Consider the following 19,282-nt stretch of genomic DNA (forward strand, 5'->3'; position numbering starts at 1 on the left):
CAAAACACATGAAATGATTACCCACACACAGAAAGACGACTCATCTTGTTTCGATGACGTCATGCAGCTTCAAACCCTTCCAGATATAGCTCACTCTGAACTGTCTGCGGTCGCTTTAGACGTCAAAAAACAGCAAACAGCAAACAGCACCGAGTACGTTCGCATCCATCCAGTACGTTCGCATTCAGTCTCCGTTGTGACACGAGCGCACAACGCTAGATCGTACGACGTCGATCGTGGCTGCATGAAATCGAAGCCTGTCGACGTCAACGTTCCCGCGGCCGCGCTTAATCGCTGCTGTAAACATGCAGATTTTACAAACAGCAACGACTCTAAAGCTGTAGTCTTCGAGTTGTTCTCTACGAAACAAGAGAAGCTAATGAGATAGGATTGCACTGCGTGCATACCAGTCTCGTCTTTCGTGAAGCGTTTAAGAAACCAAATTCGGTCTTTAGATAGCCGATTTCTGGCTACGCGGCACACACCGACATCAAAGGCCGTTCACCAGACCCATTTCGCCGGGGAGGACGCAGTGGAAAAGGGGTCTGGCTACGCGAGACTATGTCCTACGCTGCTACGCTGCTCGGCGTTGGTGCCTATAGTAGGCTGCACTTTATGTATTATTCCCCTAGCTCCAAACGTATCTGAGGCAGCTTGAGATTGAGAGGCGAGTTTCTCTTGATCTTCTTTCAGAGCAGCCCGAGTAGCCTCTTTGGACGTCTCTGCCATCAGGCCCTTATGTTCAGCCAAGGACATGGTCACCGACGGGCTATCCTGGTCTTCCACCACAATTTTTTGGGAGCGCTGACAACAAATTTTTCTGAAGCGTTGACGCTTGCAATTGCTACAATGACCGCAACACGCCTGCAGTGCCAAGTATATAGCACTTCACGCGGATAACTCCGCCCTTGGCTACAAAGCGCGCCACGGCACCGCGCACGACTCCGGGGTGGAATCAACTTTGTCTAACGTTGTTAAACAACATTTAAAAAATAAATTGCTGTCATATCATGCGATTTTATGCACCTAATGACAAGGAAGTTACAGTAGAACTATTGATTTTGTTCTATAGTGTATCAGTTACTATAGACACGCTAGTACCCCATTCACACGAGCACAGTTCCAAACTGGGCCGAGCCGAGCCGAGCCAGCCCGAGCTAGAAAAGCGAGCCAGCTCTTATTCACACGACGTGTACAGAAAAGCAAGCCAGTCGCTATAGTGAGCGTGTTCCTTGGCGCGCACGCTAGCTATGTTGTTTGTGTAGAGACACTGCACACCCGTTCGTAAGTATCCCGCTTTCTTCATTTGTTCCGCTAATTCAACGTAAACTTCCCTGTTTCTAGCACAGCCTTCAATTTGAACCTGGAAGCTGTCCTCAGCCCACAATGCAATGAGGTACAAGGTTTCGTGTTCTGACCACGCCATTTTCGTAGGGGAGGTGGCCCTAGTGTGAGACAGTTCTGTAATAGGATACTAAACATAGCAGCTTGCTTCCAAACTAGAAGTTTGATTGCAGTTAAAGTTTCTCAGTTTGTACCTCTAGAGTTGGGGAATCCAGAGACGCGCGACTTGGCTTTCAAATCGTGTTGCGCTTGTAAAGGCATATGACGATTTTACGGCAAGCTGTCACGTGTTAGCTGAATAGCCCGGATGTACCTAACGCGAGACAGTCTGATTTCTAGTCTTGGAGGCCTCCAGTTGGGTGCTAATTTTTTCTCCGGTAGGTGAAAGAGACCTTGTTTTTCAGTGTTAGTTGTAGCTTATTTTATGTTGTTCTTTTGGAGTAGAACTGCGCTATGATTTCGACTTGTAAACATTCACGTTGTGGCGGTTGTGTCAAATAATTTTGCAATTTGTATAAGTTTTGCCTGTGTATTCCAATTTGGTCGTTTAACTAAAGCTTTTACAGGGTCTAGGGTGCGTTCGAATACTAGTTCCAGAACTGTCAGAACTGTTGGAACTCTTGCTAACAAACGAACGCCTAGAATTGTCAGTAAGTTGAGCATGCGCAAAGGCTCATACTTACGGTAAGCGTCAATACGAAGTAGCATGACGTTTCTACTCCACTTGTTGTAGTCTGTTCGAACATCAGCAGTGCTTTCGCTTTCGGTTTTTTGGAGCTGCTCGCGCCAAGAAGGCACTGTAATCAGTTCCAACAAGAAGGTCCACAACGGCCTCAGCATCTGTACCCATCATTCACTTTGTCAACCTCCGGGAATTTTGCATTTAGGGCGTGACAGTTCTAACAATTCCAGCTCGCTAGGCAGAACTGTTCTAGAACTGTCAGAACTACCAATCGAACGCTATAGAACTTTACTCCCCCCCCTACAAGTCCAGTTCTAGAATTAGTATTTGAACGCGCCCTAAGACTACCAAGCTCCATTGCACTGGTTGTGACTTTGCTATTTTTAGACGTTATATGGATCATCTTACATGTGCGCATCTATACATTGACCCTGTAGCCTCTATGCTAAATTTACCTTGTTGTTTTAGTAGTTGTTGAATATGTTCTGACTACTTAGTAACTATTATTTGGACAAACACAACAAAAGAAGGGCTCTGTTTCATCCGGCATAATTTGTCGGAGGTTCGAACACCAATAACGATATCACTTGCAGCGTCCAGGAGTGTCACATCCTAGCTAGAAGTCACTTGTATTGTCATGTTTATCATAATGATCTTTACATTCTTGACAGGTGTTTTTGTCTACTTGTTCAACCTGTTTGGTATGATCTCTTGTTTTTGTTTTATTTTCCTACCTTTTGTTTGCTTCTTTTGTTCTCTCTCGTCTCACTCTTGCTTAATTCTTTCAAATGTATCATCTTCTGTGAGAGCTTCTCCATAATGCTTTGGTCTGATTCTTGTTTTTGCTTTTGCTTTTTTTCTCTTCTGCTTTCTGCTCAAAATATTTGGTGAAATACAATTCAACCCTCTGTCTGGTTGCGGTAACAGTTGGAGCCATTGGATTTGCTGGAATAGTAGTTACCTAGCTAATTGATGTACAAAGGGAACTGCTGTTTTTTGTCTTTCGATCTTTATTGCTAAAGATGATAGTAGATGAATTCCAGCTCCTCGAAAACCACTCACGAGGTGTTCAGGCAAGAATGATCCAGCAAAGAGTTGACGAGAGAGCACAAACAGAAATACGTTTCTAGAAATTTGTTTAGTACTGGTGGCTAGTTTGTGCTCTCTCACTACTTTCCTCCACACAGATTTCAATGGGCCAAAAACGGCTACATCGTGTGCTTGCAGTTGGTCAGGCCTGAATTCACAGCTCTATTCAACTCGCATTAGCAATCTTCACTGCAAGTTAGTACAGTGTAGTCCTACTAGGCTGCTGTAGCCAACAGCAATAAATTACTGATGTTTCATATGTAATATTAGGTATTAGCATTATTTATTCCAATATCAATCACAACAGCTAGCTTTCATTACCAGCAAACACTACAGTTTAAAATAACTACAATTTCTATTTTTTACACATGTAACATTTAAAGGTAGAAAGGTAGTAGGAAGAGTATAGCTGATACCGATTAGGTAATTATACTCTGTAGAAAATTTTGCGATTGTACTCGATTTCCTTTGTGCATTTACATAATAATCAGAACCGTTCTGCTTTGAAATTCACTAGACATGACTGACATTGAAAAGCACTCTAGACGTAGGTCTGCCATCACAGACAATTTGAGAAACGAACTGGTTGTATTGACAGTTAACAAGGACCGACTGCTGTACTTGTGCAAAAGTATGAGCAAACAACAACTTTCCAGAAAAGAAAAATCGACTGTCTCACATTAAGTGCATCCGGGCTTTGGAAGGCGTTTCCGTGTTCTCGATGAAGAATGTCCAGTTTCTCGCCAACGATAGCAGGTGATGAGGAGATAAAATATGTACCCCAGCACTGGTCATAGAGGTGCTACCTAACGTACAGCCTAGTACCGCTAGACTCTCTTTTGCTGACAAAGATTGCAAAGAATTCCTACGCCTCCGCAACTGTCTCACATTAGGGACACCTCCCCTATGTATTGAGCACGCGTGGCCGTCAGCCTGGCTTGGCCCGCATGCACATGACGATTTTGAAGCCGCGCTGACCTGGGCCAACCCGTGCTGGCACAGCAAGTTGTGGTGGGCCAAGGCCAGCACGGCTCGGCCCGCATTCACACAACGATTTCATTCAGCACTGACCCGTGCCAGCCCGCGCTGGCCCGGTTAGGAGAGCTCGTGTCAATGGGTATTAATTAAGAGTAGTATTTGATCAATCTGTTGATTATGCAGACTTACTAAGTGAAGGAAGTATGATATATGCTCAAATATGTTTGTAACATTGTACTTTTATACTTTAGAGCTGCTTCTCTAAATGACTTTCTCTTTCTGTTGTTTCCATTGGTGCAGATATGACTCTGACCAGACGTCTTGGTCATGCATATGAAGATGGTGTCTACCATCCTTCAGGTTATGAAAGACCAAATCCTCTCACCATCAGTCAATATGTAATGAAAGGGAAAACAGGCAAACCTTCTTACATGAATCGTACCGTGCTCATGACATTCTTTGGTATGTACAAGAATGTATACAAAACTATAGCTCTAGCTGTTAATAAGGCCGTGTTTCTACTAGCTGCACCTTAAACTAGTTTAGCTTAAATGCGTTTAAAACTTAAACCAGTTCCAGAAAACGACTGTTTCCACTAGGAACTTGCACATCCGAGATGTGCAAAAACCGTGTATGAATGCCTTAGTTTGATATTAGGCTGATTTGTCACCGAGTCGGAGCAACTGTTGGTTTTCACTGATTCAGCATCTGCTAGTAGGAATTGGAATGACGATGACCATGCAAGGACATTCTCTCTCTCTCTTTCTCTCTCTCTCTCTCTCTCTCTCTCTCTCTCTCTCTCTCTCTTTCTCTCTCTCTCTCTCTCTCTCCCTCCCTCCCTCCCTCCCTCCCTCCCTCCCTCCCTCTCTCTATTTAGATAATTCAACATCAACAAAATACAGCAGACAATTTCAACAAGCTATAGGAGGAGCTGAAAACAGTTCAACTGAACTAAAACGAAACTATGACTAAAGAAGAACTCTACATAGATTACGAACTACATAAGATTCTAACTAAGCATGCACTATGGTAATTACTTTAATTAACTAAAGTCAAGTCCAAAGCATCTGACAGGCTGCTTCTGACGAAAGTTGGCATCCACAGTGGTCTTTGGGACAAGCGATTTCATCTTTTCTGACATGATGGAAACGTTTTCTTTTTGAAGACACGTGGCAAAGCGTCGGCGCCACATGTGGAGGAACTCAGCGCTGGATATTTGTAAAGATGAAGCTGCGAACTTTGATGTTTCCGATAAAAAATTTTGGGCTGAATCACTCCATCGGCCAAATACTTCCATTGCAAACGGTTTGAAAAGATACCCCAACTCTCTAGATTTAGAAAGATACTTTGTGTTCTTTTGCTTTTCTCTCTCTGTAGCAGCAAAGCCTGCTACTGAATGACTTTTAGAGATGTACTTCCTAGCTGCAGGATGAGCAATGGTAACGTCAAGTAGAAGTTTTTTTCCATCTTTATAGTCATAGACAGCAACATCTGGTCTTTGTTTTCCATCGAATTGATCTGGCAACTCCTTTCTGCATCGATATCCAACAGAGGTAAGCATTTTGTATAAACAATCTGCAATGTGATCATGGCGTCGAATGATTCCCCCTCCCCATTTACACGTTAGTATGTGGTAGCCACTACTGTCAAGAGGTTGTTTACATTGAGGAATGCAGTTGTCTAACGCTTGTAATTCTGGCAGAGGAGCACCAAGTCGCAACAAAGAAGCAACACGGAAATCCATGTTACTCATAGTGAATTCCTGCGTATTTGGTATAACGTCCAGCCAGCTCCCAGCAATAGGCCCACCGCAGCTAATGACTCTTGCCTTATCATATTCAGATGAACAGCCTTTCAGGAAGGTCTGAAATTGAGTGTCAAGGTGGCGAGAGTACAATCTGGATTGTAGTTTGAAGGGTTGATTAGGCAAGTCTGCCAATGAAGAGATCAAAGATTGTCTATCAGTGTGAAAAAGTTTTATTTCCTGAAGTGAATCGATCAGGTGGTCGGCGATTGAATAGACTGAAGGAGCCCTATCATCACAAATCCTAGCTGGAGTAATGACTGTATCACAGAAAGAGGCTAAAGAGGGCACTCTCAAAGGAAGCTGGTGTAGAGTGCTCGCCCAAGCTCCCAAGAAAGCACATGGAGCAGTAACACTCATTTGAGATAAACCGAATCCACCTTGACTGAATCGAAAGGAGAGTTGTACCCTTTGTTGCTCAGATAGCTTACAGCCGATGATGGTCTCAAAAGTATTTATGATTGCTACGTCAAAATCTCTCGTAGCCTCAGCAGTAACCGTTGGAGGAACACATCGAAGTAAGTGTGAAATCTTTGGAATTCCACAGTAACGAAGGATTAGCATTGCGGATTGTGTATCGTCAATATAAGGAAGTTTTGATAGGAAGGTTTTGGCAGTGTTGACTTGCTTCATGCACCGATCTTTAACAAAAGACAGGGATCCAATAGGAGTTCCTAAGACAACAAAGCCGTTCTTTTGTACAGGAATGTTCAGAGGCCAGTCATGGATACCGATTGGTGAGAAAGCTTCACATTTATCCTCTCTCAATTCTAATCCAATTTTAGATAGTTTAACTTTCAAATTGTTGTAACAATTGATCACTTCCTCTTTTGGCCCTAGAATCATGCTGTCATCGAGATAGCTAGGCGTAAGAACTGACTCGTGATCTTTAGCTGCATTGATCAGTATTGGTTGAAGAGCTAGGGCAAACAATAGGGGTCCTAGAGGATCGCCTTGTTGTACACCTTCCTCGGACAATATAAATTGTGTTTTACAGCCCACTCGAACAGTGAGTTTAGCTGGAGGAATATAACATTGCGCCACAAATGGATACAGTTCCGGAAAAGTTGAAGCAACTTCAGACAAAAAGGCAGACCGATCAACAGTATTGAAAGCATTTTTTGCATCAGTTTTAATAACAATCCACTCCGGATGCTCCTCCAGAGATGCCTGAATGAGATGTGTCATTAGCTCAGCTCCACCCGGCGTTGAAACTCCATATTGATGAGGGGCAAGGAAAGTCGAAATCTTCTTCTTGAGTTGATGACATGCAAGTTTGGCCGTCAGTCGTCGAAAAGAATCACCAACCGCAATTGGTCGGACATCATTCACGTTTTTCTGCAAAGCAATCAACTTTGCGCCAGCTAGAGTAGTGGCCACAACATCTGGTACAGAACCTGATAAATAGCTATTGCACAAAGAATGCAAATGAGACGTGGTGTAGTCAGAATCTAACAATAATTTTAGATGTTCAAATCTCCAGCCATTGAAACCGCAACTAGATCCATTCGGACAATTTTTGAGAACTGAAATGAACAAAGAAAGAGATACTTGGACTGGAGAGCAGGTGGGTTTGTGGTGCTTTAGTTCTTCAGAGATAAGATTTTTGCGTTGTGGATGTTTTTCTTGCAGACGCTGAAAAGTCTCAAGGGATGTAGTTGCCAAACCTGAACTTGTTAAGAGATTGCCTGCTCTAGAAATTTCTCCATTTCTCACTTTTGACCGGACTGATCTGATCAAGCTAGATGAAATAACACTATCAGAATCAGGGCATTCAAACTTATTTTGACGTTCGTCAGGACGAGGCACTGATGAGTGATAAAGTTCGTCAAACCTCAATTCTCTGAACTTTTTATATCGGCTTTCATGTTCTTTCTTGCCACATTTGCCACCACGAGTCACTGGTTGCAATAGAAACCTAGGTGTTAGAAGAAATAGTTTCCACGCTGACAGGTCACTGCTGTTTTCTGAAAGTTTCACTAGAGACATAGCACAACATTCCCTGAAGAAAGCTTGTAGATGCCTAGGTACGTTCGAAATAGTTGGAATAATTGACCCACTAATAGATTCAAAATCTAAGTTGTCAAGAAATTCCCAACCCTTGGTTCTGCTTCCGGGTGATTTGACTGCTGGTGATGTACTGATTTGATCAACATTACCCTTGACATTTGATGTCTGGCCCATGTCTGTGTCAGTCGCACCTCTTCCATTCCACTGTAGTTGTAGCAATTCCCCGTTGCTAAGGGTGTTAGCCAGAGGTACACATGATGATGCAATGGCTTCATCAGCTAATGAACGGCGGCTGGATGACAATTCGAATTCCGTGACCTGCCTGTTACACGTATTGGACAGACTTGTAACGGACAAACTTGAAGAATCAAACGAGACAGCAGCCGTCGCTGTGTCAAGATTATCTGCCAAGCTGTTGGCCTGTAGATTTGATTGTGCACTTCTGCTAGAGCAGGCCTTGCTGTGTCTTGCAAGAGCGTTGAAGCCCGTGAAAGCGCACCTAGAAACGTACAGCTTATCACAAAAAGGGCATGGTTCCAATGAATGACGTAATCGAAAGTCCTCCGGTATTGTACTGGCTTCATGATTCTTTCGAATGTGCTCAAAAACCCGTTGGCGTTCGCCATGACGATATCTCTTGACAGGACAATCAACGATCGGACAACAAATTGAGTTTGAAGACTGCATTAGCAGCACGACTACGAGGAGAAAACCAGAGAAAATCAAACCAGTAAATCTGTAACCCTCTCTCTCTCTCTCTCCCACTCTCTCTCTCTCTCTCTCTGTCTCTGTCTCTCTCTGTCTCTCTCTCTCTCTGTCTCTCTCTCTCTCTCTGTCTCTCTCTCTCTCTCTGTCTCTCTCTCTCTGTCTCTCTCTCTCTGTCTCTCTCTCTGTCTCTCTCTCTCTGTCTCTGTCTCTCTCTCTCTGTCTCTCTCTCTCTGTCTCTCTCTCTGTCTCTCTCTGTCTCTCTCTCTGTCTCTCTCTCTCTGTCTCTCTCTCTCTGTCTCTCTCTCTCTCTCTCTCTCTGTCTCTCTCTCTCTCTCTCTCTCTCTCTGTCTCTCTCTGTCTCTCTCTCTGCCTCTCTCTCTCTCTCTCTCTCTCTCTCTGTCTCTCTCTCTCTCTCTCTCTGTCTCTCTCTGTCTCTCTCTCTCTCTCTCTCTCTCTCTCTCTCTGTAGCTGCTGATTTCGTTTCCCTAGTTAGCGACTCTTGCATCTTCTAGGCAATCTTATCCCAGGAAAATAGTCAACATCATCAAAACAGTGTTGTCAAGAAGTGCTACTGTCACGTGACAGTTAAACCTAAACCACTTTGCTAAACCTACTTTGAAGTAGGTTTAAGAAAGCGGTTTAGGTTTAAAATGTAACTGGTTTAGTGCAGGTGGAAACAGGTCAATTCTTAAACTAGCAGCTTTAACCACTTGTTAAACCGGTTTAGGCACTATAGTGGAAACGTGCCTTATGATTTTAGCTTTCAGTATGGTTTATGTAATCTTGCTGATATGATTATGTATAGGTCAGCAAGTTGTAGAAGAAATCCTTGATGCACAGCGGCCTGGCTGTCCGCCAGAATATTTTAACATTGACATACCAACTGGTAATGAGCTGTATGATTCCACTGGTGAAGGAAACAAAGTCTTGCCTTTCCTGCGTACACGCTACAACATGTACACTGGTTACAACCCAAATGTGCCTCGAGCGCAGGTGCTGTAAATAATTGTCATGAATCTTGCTGTGTATTGTCGTCACATTAAAAATTGGAAAAATTTGGTATGTCTAGCTGAATGAAATCACACCTTGGATTGATGGTGGTCTTATGTATGGAGTAGCCAAGGCTTGGGCAGATGCTTTACGATCGTTCAAGAATGGCAGTCTGGCTTGTGATAAAAAAGATGGAGTTGAAGATTGTCGATTTCCTATTCGTAATGATCTTGGTCTACCCATGGCTAATCCCCCACCACCTAGAGATCATGTATTGAAAAGTTCACGAAGATTTTTTAGTAAGCAGGGATTTGATTAATTACATGTAGTAGTTATATTAAATGTAAGAAGAACACATTGTGTGCCAGGACTGGGAAATCCACGAGGGAATGAGAATCCGTTTCTTTTGACTATGGGCATACTATGGTTTCGTGTTCATAATCATTATGCTCACTGGATTCAGTCTCAACATCCTAACTGGGACGATGAACTTGTATTCAATCGGGCAAGGCAGTGGACAATTGCTTTACATCAGGTCTCACCATCCTGCACTTGCTAATTCCAGAAGTCTGCCTTATATACTATCCTTACCTTGATATGTAGAAAATTGTTCTTGAAGACTGGCTGCCAATATTCTTAGGTGTCCAACCTTCCTCTTATAAGGGATACAAGCCATCAATCCACCCTGGAGTAACGCACGTGTTTCAGTCAGCTGCTATGAGATTTGGTCACACCATAGTGCCACCAGGAGTGATCCGACGGTGTTGTAACTTGTATTTATTAGTAGGAACTTTACGTTAATTGATTGGATCTTAGGCACAAAAACTGCAGTATCATGTACACAACTGAAGCCACTGGAGCAGCTGGATATGTTGCTGTTCGTACATGCAATTCATACTGGAATCCACAAGACGCAGTCGAGGAAACCGATGTTGATCCACTGCTAATGGGAATGGCTACCCAAATAACCGAAAGAGAAGATAACATAATTACAGAAGATTTGAGAGGAGGGGTATTGATAGAAGCATTGGATGGATAATGTTGGATTTAATAGATTTTCTTCATTAGGTATTTGGCCCACTTGAGTTCTCACGACGTGATTTAATGGCACTTAACATTCAACGAGGACGGGATCATGGACTGCCTGATTATAACAGAGCTCGAGAAGAGTATGGATTGGATCGCATGACTAGTTTCCAAGACATCAATCCAGAGGCTTTTGATACGAGTAATCCACACTACCCTGAGTTGGAACATATGAGACTTGTACGACAATTTATGTTATTGTGTATCGGTATACGATGTTTCATGTTAATGTTTTTTGGCTAGGCTATTTCAAATCTCAGCTGGTTGTACAATGGAAGTTTTGACAATTTAGATATTTGGCCAGCGGGTCTCCTGGAGACAACAATGTCAGGGCCAGGTCCTTTGTTTAGAGCCATTATACTTGATCAGTTTGAAAGGATTCGAGATGCCGATCGGTTTTGGTATGAAAACAAAGCCAACGGGTCAGAAAATCAGTTGATTTACCAGAAAATCCACTTTAATCCTCTTTCTTTCTACTCTAGACTATTTACAGATGAAGAAGTTGATTTAATCAGAGGAACAACTTTGTATGACCTTATCATCAATGTGACTGACATCGGACCAGATGATATTCAGTCTAATGTATTTCTAAACTTGGCGTCTGACTCTACGAGTCCATGCCATTTTTCTTTTCAGCTAAGCGAGGACATGTTGGATGATTGCACTGAAATGAAGACATTTGACTACTTTACTGGTAGTGAGACACCATATATCGTGACATTTTCTTCTCTAGGATTGTGGATTGTGCTTTTGCTTGCCGTTCTTGCTGTCGTCGTTAGCAGAAGAAGGAGAGCTATGAGAAACACAATTGTACAACAACCTCTTCGTTCTGAGAAACCAGAACAACTGAGTGGAAATTGGAAAACAATAGCACATTGTTGGGAACTAATGACTGACGAAGGCACCAGGCAGATAACTCTTTGTGTTATAACTGAGGAGGGATGTGAACTGATTGTAACCAATGGTGATGGAGCAACACTGAGAAGAATTGACTTATTTACACATGGACACATCATTATATGGCAACCGTGTAACGACTCTACTCTTTTATTAGCTCGTGTGAAAAACGGACATGACTTGATCTTGCGCTTTTATTCATCCCCTGGTCGTGATCAATTTATTTGTGAGCTGTTAGAGACCTTGACACCAAGAGATATTATTGTTGAAGTGATAAATCAGCACGACAATCACTACATCTTGTCCAATGCTATAACGAGACAGAAGAGACAGCAGCTAGTTGAAGAGTTTATGCGTGAAGTGTTTGCATGTGCACAAAACTCTCAGGCTTGGCAAGTTGAAGGCAAAGGCAGAAAAAAGGTCACAGAACTGGTTCTTGACTTTGAGTTATCAAAAGAGGATTTTTCAGGCACTATGGGAATGACAACAAACTCATTGTTTGTGGAACAAATGTTTAGTCTAGCTGACGCAGATAACAATGGATTTGTTACTTTTCGCGAGCTGCTGGACCTCTTGGTGATGTTCAACAAAGGCAGTGTAGATGATAAGATGATGCTTTTGTTTAATCTCTATGACATAGACAATTCAGGGAGTCTAGAGAGAGAAGAGTTTTTCAGAGTTACCAGATCCTTGTTGGAAATTGTGAACACTAGCGTAAGACCTGACGAATTGGATGAAATGGCAGAAAGTATATTTCAGTCAAGCAACTTTGACTCCAAAGATTACTTGACATTTGATGACTTCAAAGTTCTTATGCAAAACCAAGGAGCTTATAGTGCAGTCACTCCTACTCCCAGCCATGATGGATCTTCTTTGTCTAACTCAAGGCTATCCCCAATGATTGTAACTGGTAAGTGTATGATTTCTCTTTTACTACTGGTGACCAAGCATTATGCAATTAACACTAGGTGATCACTTGCAGTTGCCAGGACTTTCACTCAGCAAGTGCAAATCTCCTGTGCATACAAGAAGTCTTCATGATAGAAAAGTTGCACTGGAGTCTGCATATGAAGTGCATAGACTTCGGTCACCTCGAAATTCAGCCATTGATTTAGATTCGGATGAAGGGGAGAAAGCTGGAACTGCTGCCACTGGATGGGAGCGATACGTTCGCTTTATAGACAACTACAAACTGCAGATTTTCTGGGTGGCATTGTTTCATCTTGTTGTGCTTTTGATATTTGCAGAGAGAGCTTACTGTAAGTTAGTCATGTTAAACTTTTAGTGCAGATATTGTTCTAACAAGTCTATTGTCTCTTTAGATTTTTCTGTTGAACGAGAACATGCTGGACTTCGTCGAATAGCCGGTTATGGAGTGAGTATTACTCGTGGTGCTGCATCAACCATGGCGTTCACCTACTCTGTCATTCTTCTACCGATGTGCCGGAACATGATTACTTACTTGCGTGAAACTCCTCTTAACCGCTTTGTTCCGTTCGATTCTCTGCATGGATTTCACCAGCACATTGCCATTGCTGCTTTGTTGTATACTCTGTTGCATATCATCGGTCATGCACTCAACTTCTATCATATTTCCACTCAGACAGCGGATGATCTCACATGTCTGTTTAGAGATTATTACCATTTTTCAGATGAACTGCCAAAGTTTCAGTACTGGACTTTTAACACCATTACAGGTACATGTACATTGTTATACTGTTACTGTTAACAGTCTCAGTGCATGCCGTCGTATATGTACATGTTTCTGGTTGATTGATGTATGTCTCAGGTGTCACTGCAATTCTTCTTGTCATTGTGGGAGCTGTTATCTACATCTTTGCTATTCCAGTAGCTCGCCGCTACATTTACAATGTCTTTTGGACAAGCCATCGTCTCTACATACTATTTTACGTTCTTCTTATTCTCCACGGTGCTGGCCGCTTGGTTCAAGCTCCTCTCTTCCACTTCTTCTTTTTGGGACCGGCATGTTTGTACGTTGCTGACAAACTGATCAGTTCTTCTCGCAGTTACATCGAAATATCTGTCATCAAGGCCGAGCTGTTACCATCAGACGTCCTAAGCATTGTCTTCAAGAGACCGTCCAACTTTGACTACAAATCAGGCCAATGGGTTCGAATAGCTTGTTTGGGGTTGTCAAAAAACGAGTACCATCCTTTCACCCTTACATCTGCTCCTCATGAAGAGCACCTAAGTGTACACGTTCGTGCTGTTGGTCCTTGGACAAATAACTTGAAAAATGTGTACTCCAATGTTCCATATCCACGCCTTTTTATAGATGGACCATTTGGTGAAGGCCACCAAGACTGGCATCGTTATGAAGTGTCAATACTGGTTGGTGGGGGAATTGGCATCACACCATTTGCATCAATCCTGAAGAGTGTTGTCAACTTGAATAGGAATGATTTCGGGAAGCTTTCCTTGAAGAAGGTATGGCAGTCGTTTGTTCAAATATAGTCATGTCTGCATGGTATCAATCTTGTCTCTCTTTAGATGTATTTCTTATGGGTTACACGCACACAGAAACAGTTTGAATGGTTTACAGAGATAATCCGTGAGGTTGAAGAAGCAGATTCAAGAAACATGGTGGAAATTCACATATTCATTACTCAAGCGTATCACAAGTTTGATCTACGGACCACAATGCTGGTAAGTTAGTGAACAGACCGTTGTTTGGAATTATATCTAATTAGGGTGGTGAATTACCGATTTGTGTCTAGTATATATGTGAACGCCACTTTGAGCGTATCTCTGGTCGCTCTCTTTTCACTGGTCTTCAATCAATTACTCACTTTGGACGACCCCCGTTTGACATTTTCTTGGCCAAAGTAAAGGGCCGTCACAGTGATGTCCAGCGTATTGGAGTGTTTTCTTGTGGTCCTCCTCCAATGACCAAGTCTGTAGAGGCTGCTTGCTCCAAGGAGAATGAATACGAATGTCCTATCCTATTGCATCACTATGAGAATTTCTAGCAAGCTTGCAGTTGTGACCGCTTGGCATGTACCATGTTGTGTTTTTCTTGTGTAACTGTAATAGGCAGTATAGTCAACAGCTGAGGTAGCATAGCACTCGTGATCATATAGTAGTACAATAGCAGTTAGCAGTGTATCTTGTCAGTGTCAAGAAATAACAATAACAAGTGTATACGAACTTGCATCAAAATATTTCAATTGTGTAATTCGGCCAACATTGACAAACAATAATAATGTGTATTATGTGACTACTTGTAAGCACAAACATATGTACAGTGTACTGCTTATATGGATGAGCACCTTTTAACAAAGCATGTTTCAAAGTAATTGTGCAAATATATTGTCATAACGCATTGCTTATATACAAGACTGCTTGATCTACTTATACTAACGTTGCTTGCAAGAATGAAGAGAAAGCATCAGTCTTTTATATAGTATTTATGTGCCCTCTGATTTTTGCTAGAAATGATCTTAGTAGGCATGCACTTCCACTATGTCGAGTGGATGCTGTTGTATACTAGTTTTGAGAACTTATAACTAGAAATGTTGTATAGTCCCATGATCTTGTGTGTGTATTAATTAATCCTAGTATAGGTGCACTCACCTTTTTAGGAATACACTTGATCCTACAATCAGAGCACACTCCTGCCATACCATTACTCAGCAGCGCTAGGTGGACCAAGTTCATCGCGTGACTTCTTGGCTATCCTTTCCAGAAAGTTTTTCCCCTCTCACCTCATCGTCCAAAATGTTCTATAACTAAGGGAATGAACCTGACTGTTGATCCACCTGGTAGATTTTCCTTTGCATATTTTGCCTTCTTCCTCTCTTCTCTTCCTTCTGCAGCAGCACCATCTGACTCAGATGATCTTGGAAAAATATCAGAGCTCCAAGGGTGTGCCAGAGATATATCCAGGTCAACGTTGCAACCCTTGTCGGGATCAAATGCCACAATGTCTGTCTGTCTGTCTGTCTGTCTGTCTGTCTGTCTGTCTGTCTGTCTCCCCTTGGATGTGCTAGCTTTAGGTATAGTATTTTTGTGGGGTATTTAGCCAAACAAGTAGTGATAGGTAGTGTTTCAACTCCTGTTGTTCCAACAATAGTAAAATTAATCCCTACAATTTTTAGTTTGTTGGGGGCTCTTATGACCCTTATAGGCTGGTGTGGTGTCTTGAGTTGCGTCATGGCTTCGTCTGCTCGTTCTGCTTCTCGTGTTGAGACAGACGGCGATGTATGGTGTGTTAATTGTGAGAAGCAACTATGTCTACCTATCTGATCGTCTCCGTTTCAACTCTCTATTCACCATCTTCTGTATGAACGAGGATTTCTGTCGAGAGGTGATATAGACGCTCTTCGCAGCGACTTTGTCACTCACGACGACAAGGTTCGTCGTCTATACTCATCGACGTCTTGTCGACGAGACCGCCAGAAATGTTTCCTGTCTTCTGTGACATCCTCAAAACAGTCGGACAACCACACGTTGTAGAACAACTGACGACAACAGAGAATACCCAGGGGATACGAAGAGGCCCCCAAGGTAAGCAACCAGTCCCTGTCTAATTAGACTGATTGATATGATTGGCTAGTTGCTGCTACAGATGTTGGAGAGATGGAAATGCTGAAAGATCGGGTGGTACAGTTGGACAGAGAGGAGAGAAAGGTGACGGTGCAATTGGGGAAGGAAAGAAAACGAGCGGAGGATGAAATGTGTACAGCAAGAGAAGAAATCAGGAAAACAAAAGAGGAAACAAGCCAAGCAAAACAAGAAACTGGACAAGCAAATATTGAAACAAAAGGAGAACGGCTGAAGATTAATTATGGCACTTGAATATGAAAAGTCAAGGTGTCCTGCTAGTCATCATCATCAGATAACTGGTCAGTCTTCTGCATGTTGAACTAGACACAGGAGCCCAAATTGTGACCCTAAGAGGTACCGAGGGGCTGCAACATCCGAAGACATTTCTACTCTACAAAAGTAGTCATCTCCTCAAAAATGTTTCTGTTGGTCCCTCATCAGAAGGCTTCAAGCATTGAGTTATTGACATAGCACAGTAACATTTTATCCAGACGATGCCTTGCTGTCTTTACAAAGTCTTCCACAGTTTCAGTCTAACCTTAACGTCAAATGTTTCGTCAAGTAAGTATGTTATGAGTTGTCTTTGCACCAACTCTTAGTCAACCAACTGTTGTGGAAACGATCACAATAATTTGCATTTCCTTTTCTCATATTCTTTCTGTGAATATAGGATTTATTAATTAACTAAGTGATATTTGTCAACAAAACAGTCAAGCTCTGGATACCTTGTTATCATCCAAACTGATAACTATTACATAACAGTTTATTGCCGTTTTTGTCTGGGGTCACAGTTTTTAGCCTGAAGCCACAATTTGTCCTATCACAGTGAGTGTGTGTGTGTGTGTGTGTGTGTGTGTGTGCGTGCGTGCGTGCGTGTGTGTGTGTGTGTTTGTGTGACCCGCATCCTTTGGCACCAGAAGAAGATCAAGTCTAGTACCAAGCTGAACATCTTTGTCTCTGTAGTTCTTTCAACCCTTTTGTATGGTTTGGAAACAGCAGTACTTCTGGAGCCGCAGATACATCGCTTGCAGAGTTCTGTGGTGAGAAGCCTCCGCTCCATCCTTGGAGTGTCCCTATGGGACGGAAGAGAGACACCTCCATCAGAAAGATAGCCCACCTGCAAAGAATCTCCACCATGCTGACACAGAGACGTCTTCGGTTATTGGGTCACATCTTGCGCATGGATGAGTGTCGTCTACCTGTAACATCCGTTCCAAGCTACGGATTGTATTGTAAAAGTAAATCACTACAGACTAAGTACAGACCGAGAAAACACAAGGTAATTACTTAACATCCTTTTTCTAACGTACGCTACCCATTCCCAAGCGTACTGTACATTACATCTCCCTTTTTCTCAAAGCGCCAACACAACACAACAGTTCAAAACACCGTCACGAAACATAGTCTTTTCGCCAGGCCGAAGGGCGTACTTCTCGTCCACATCTCGTAGTCGTCGGGGGCACTTGAACCTGGGGTTGTCTCACTTGAACCAGGGGGTTGTCGACATCTTCACCTTCGGCAACGGCATTTTCTGGCAATCTTTCTTCATCTTGAATCGTGGTATCGACATCCGCTGGCCAACTATCCCATTGACGTTAAGAGTAGAATGACGACGGAATTTCAACTGATGACGATTCCTTCTGATTACCGATCCTCCTGGTATGACCACCCGGTATGACCTTCCATTCATTTGCCTCTTGACTTGTCCTGGAGTTCGCCATTGTTTCTGGTCTGCATTCCATACAAGAACATAATCTCCTGGAAGTAGCTGTGGGAGTGTACGAACGCCTCGATGTCGGTTGTAAGTTGATGCTTGATCTGTTTTGCTTTGAATGTCTGAGACACGACAGCATCTCTGGATATAGTCTCAGGCTGGAGATGACCTGGAGCAGACGGTAGCGTGTTGCGCAATCGGCATCCCATCAGCAATTGAGCTGGCGAGATCCCTGTGCTGCTATGAGGTGTCGTTCGATACGCCAGTAAGGCCAGGTGTGGATCTTCCCGAGTTACCGCAGTTTTCTTCAGAATATCTTTAACCGTTTGCACCGTGCGTTCCGCTAGCCCATTCCCTTGGAGGTACCGTGGAGACGATGTAGTGTGCTTAAATCCGTAACGACGGGAGAACTGGCGGAATTGTTCATTGGCAAACTGCGGTCCATTATCGCTGACAACCTCCTGCGGTATTCCATTTCTACAGAATATCCCCTTTAGACTTTCAATAACGGTTGCAGCTTTTAAACCGGATAGACGTTGCAGTTCCGGAAATCGCGAGTAGTAGTCGACCACAACTAAGTAATTGCAATTCTCAATTGAAAACAAGTCCATTGCGATTCGCTCCCATGGACGACCGGGCAATGTTGACGATTGGAGAGGTTCCTTGCGCTGCTGGTTTTGGTACTGGGCGCATGCTTCACATTTTGAAACTGCTTGTTCTAGTTGACTGTTCATCCCCGGCCACCAGACAACTTCACGAGCCCGTGTTTTGGTTTTGACGATGCCCAAGTGACCTTCATGCGCGAGGTTGATAACGTGGCTGCGCAAGGATTTTGGAATCACTATTTGAGAACCTCGTAAGATTACTTCATCTACTTGAGATAGGAGGTGTTGACTGTCCCAAAACGGTGTTATGAGCTCTGGTAGCTGTCCTTTGTACGAAGGCCATTCTGATTGCACAATGAGCAAAAGAGCTGAGAGCTGAGGATCGTGCCTTGTCTCCCCCTTAATACGCTGCAGCATTTCGTCTGAAACAGGCCATGATATTTTGACTCCAAACACGTACTCTTCAACAGTATCGTCCGGAACCCCGACTTTCACTGGGCTACGGGACAAGGCATCTGCGACGACAAGTTGTTTCCTCGGCACATACACTACATTGTAGTAATACTGCATCATTCGGAGGCGCAGACGTTGCAAACGGGGCGGGCACTGATCCAAGCTCTGACTATTCATAATTGACAACAAAGCCTTATGATCAGTGTCGACCTGAAAAGGCGTGTCACGACCAAAGAGGTAACATCGAAATCTCTCACATTACCATGCCATAGCCAGCGCCTCCTCAATTTGTGAGTACCGTTGTTCGGTGGTGGTTAGCGATCGAGAAACGTAGTAAATGGGCGCTCTACGGCCAT

The 19,282-nt window shown here is 43.1% G+C and overlaps 3 protein-coding genes across 4 annotated transcripts; 1 reads left to right on the plus strand and 2 right to left on the minus strand.

Moving 5' to 3' along the window:
• The first annotated feature begins 1,888 nt into the window (after window positions 1-1,888).
• On the plus strand, window positions 1,889-14,768 carry LOC134179827 (dual oxidase-like). 2 transcript variants are annotated; one of them, XM_062646803.1, is made up of 15 exons: window positions 1,889-2,028; window positions 4,394-4,555; window positions 9,421-9,608; window positions 9,685-9,904; window positions 9,974-10,140; window positions 10,209-10,366; window positions 10,422-10,617; window positions 10,674-10,871; window positions 10,935-11,113; window positions 11,174-12,498; window positions 12,557-12,847; window positions 12,911-13,285; window positions 13,378-14,036; window positions 14,100-14,255; window positions 14,327-14,768. In XM_062646803.1, the coding sequence occupies exons 2-15, from the start codon at window positions 4,396-4,398 to the stop codon at window positions 14,576-14,578; spliced, it is 4,524 nt and encodes a 1,507-aa protein (XP_062502787.1). In that variant the 5' UTR covers window positions 1,889-2,028; window positions 4,394-4,395; the 3' UTR covers window positions 14,579-14,768. The 2 variants fall into 2 exon arrangements, with proteins under 2 accessions (XP_062502787.1, XP_062502786.1); XM_062646802.1 differs by lacking the exon at window positions 1,889-2,028 and adding an exon at window positions 3,797-3,871.
• LOC134179828 (uncharacterized) lies at window positions 4,964-6,281 on the minus strand. Its single transcript, XM_062646804.1, has one exon. It carries the CDS (start codon window positions 6,255-6,257, stop codon window positions 5,136-5,138), a length of 1,122 nt encoding a protein of 373 aa, XP_062502788.1. The 5' UTR covers window positions 6,258-6,281; the 3' UTR covers window positions 4,964-5,135.
• Window positions 14,769-17,840: 3,072 nt separating the features above from the next.
• LOC134180592 (uncharacterized protein K02A2.6-like) lies at window positions 17,841-19,046 on the minus strand. Its single transcript, XM_062647773.1, has one exon. The coding sequence runs from the start codon at window positions 19,044-19,046 to the stop codon at window positions 17,841-17,843; it is 1,206 nt and encodes a 401-aa protein (XP_062503757.1).
• Window positions 19,047-19,282: the final 236 nt, after the last annotated feature.

The sequence above is a fragment of the Corticium candelabrum genome, chromosome 5, assembly GCF_963422355.1.
Source record: "Corticium candelabrum chromosome 5, ooCorCand1.1, whole genome shotgun sequence".
Lineage (NCBI taxonomy): Eukaryota > Metazoa > Porifera > Homoscleromorpha > Homosclerophorida > Plakinidae > Corticium > Corticium candelabrum.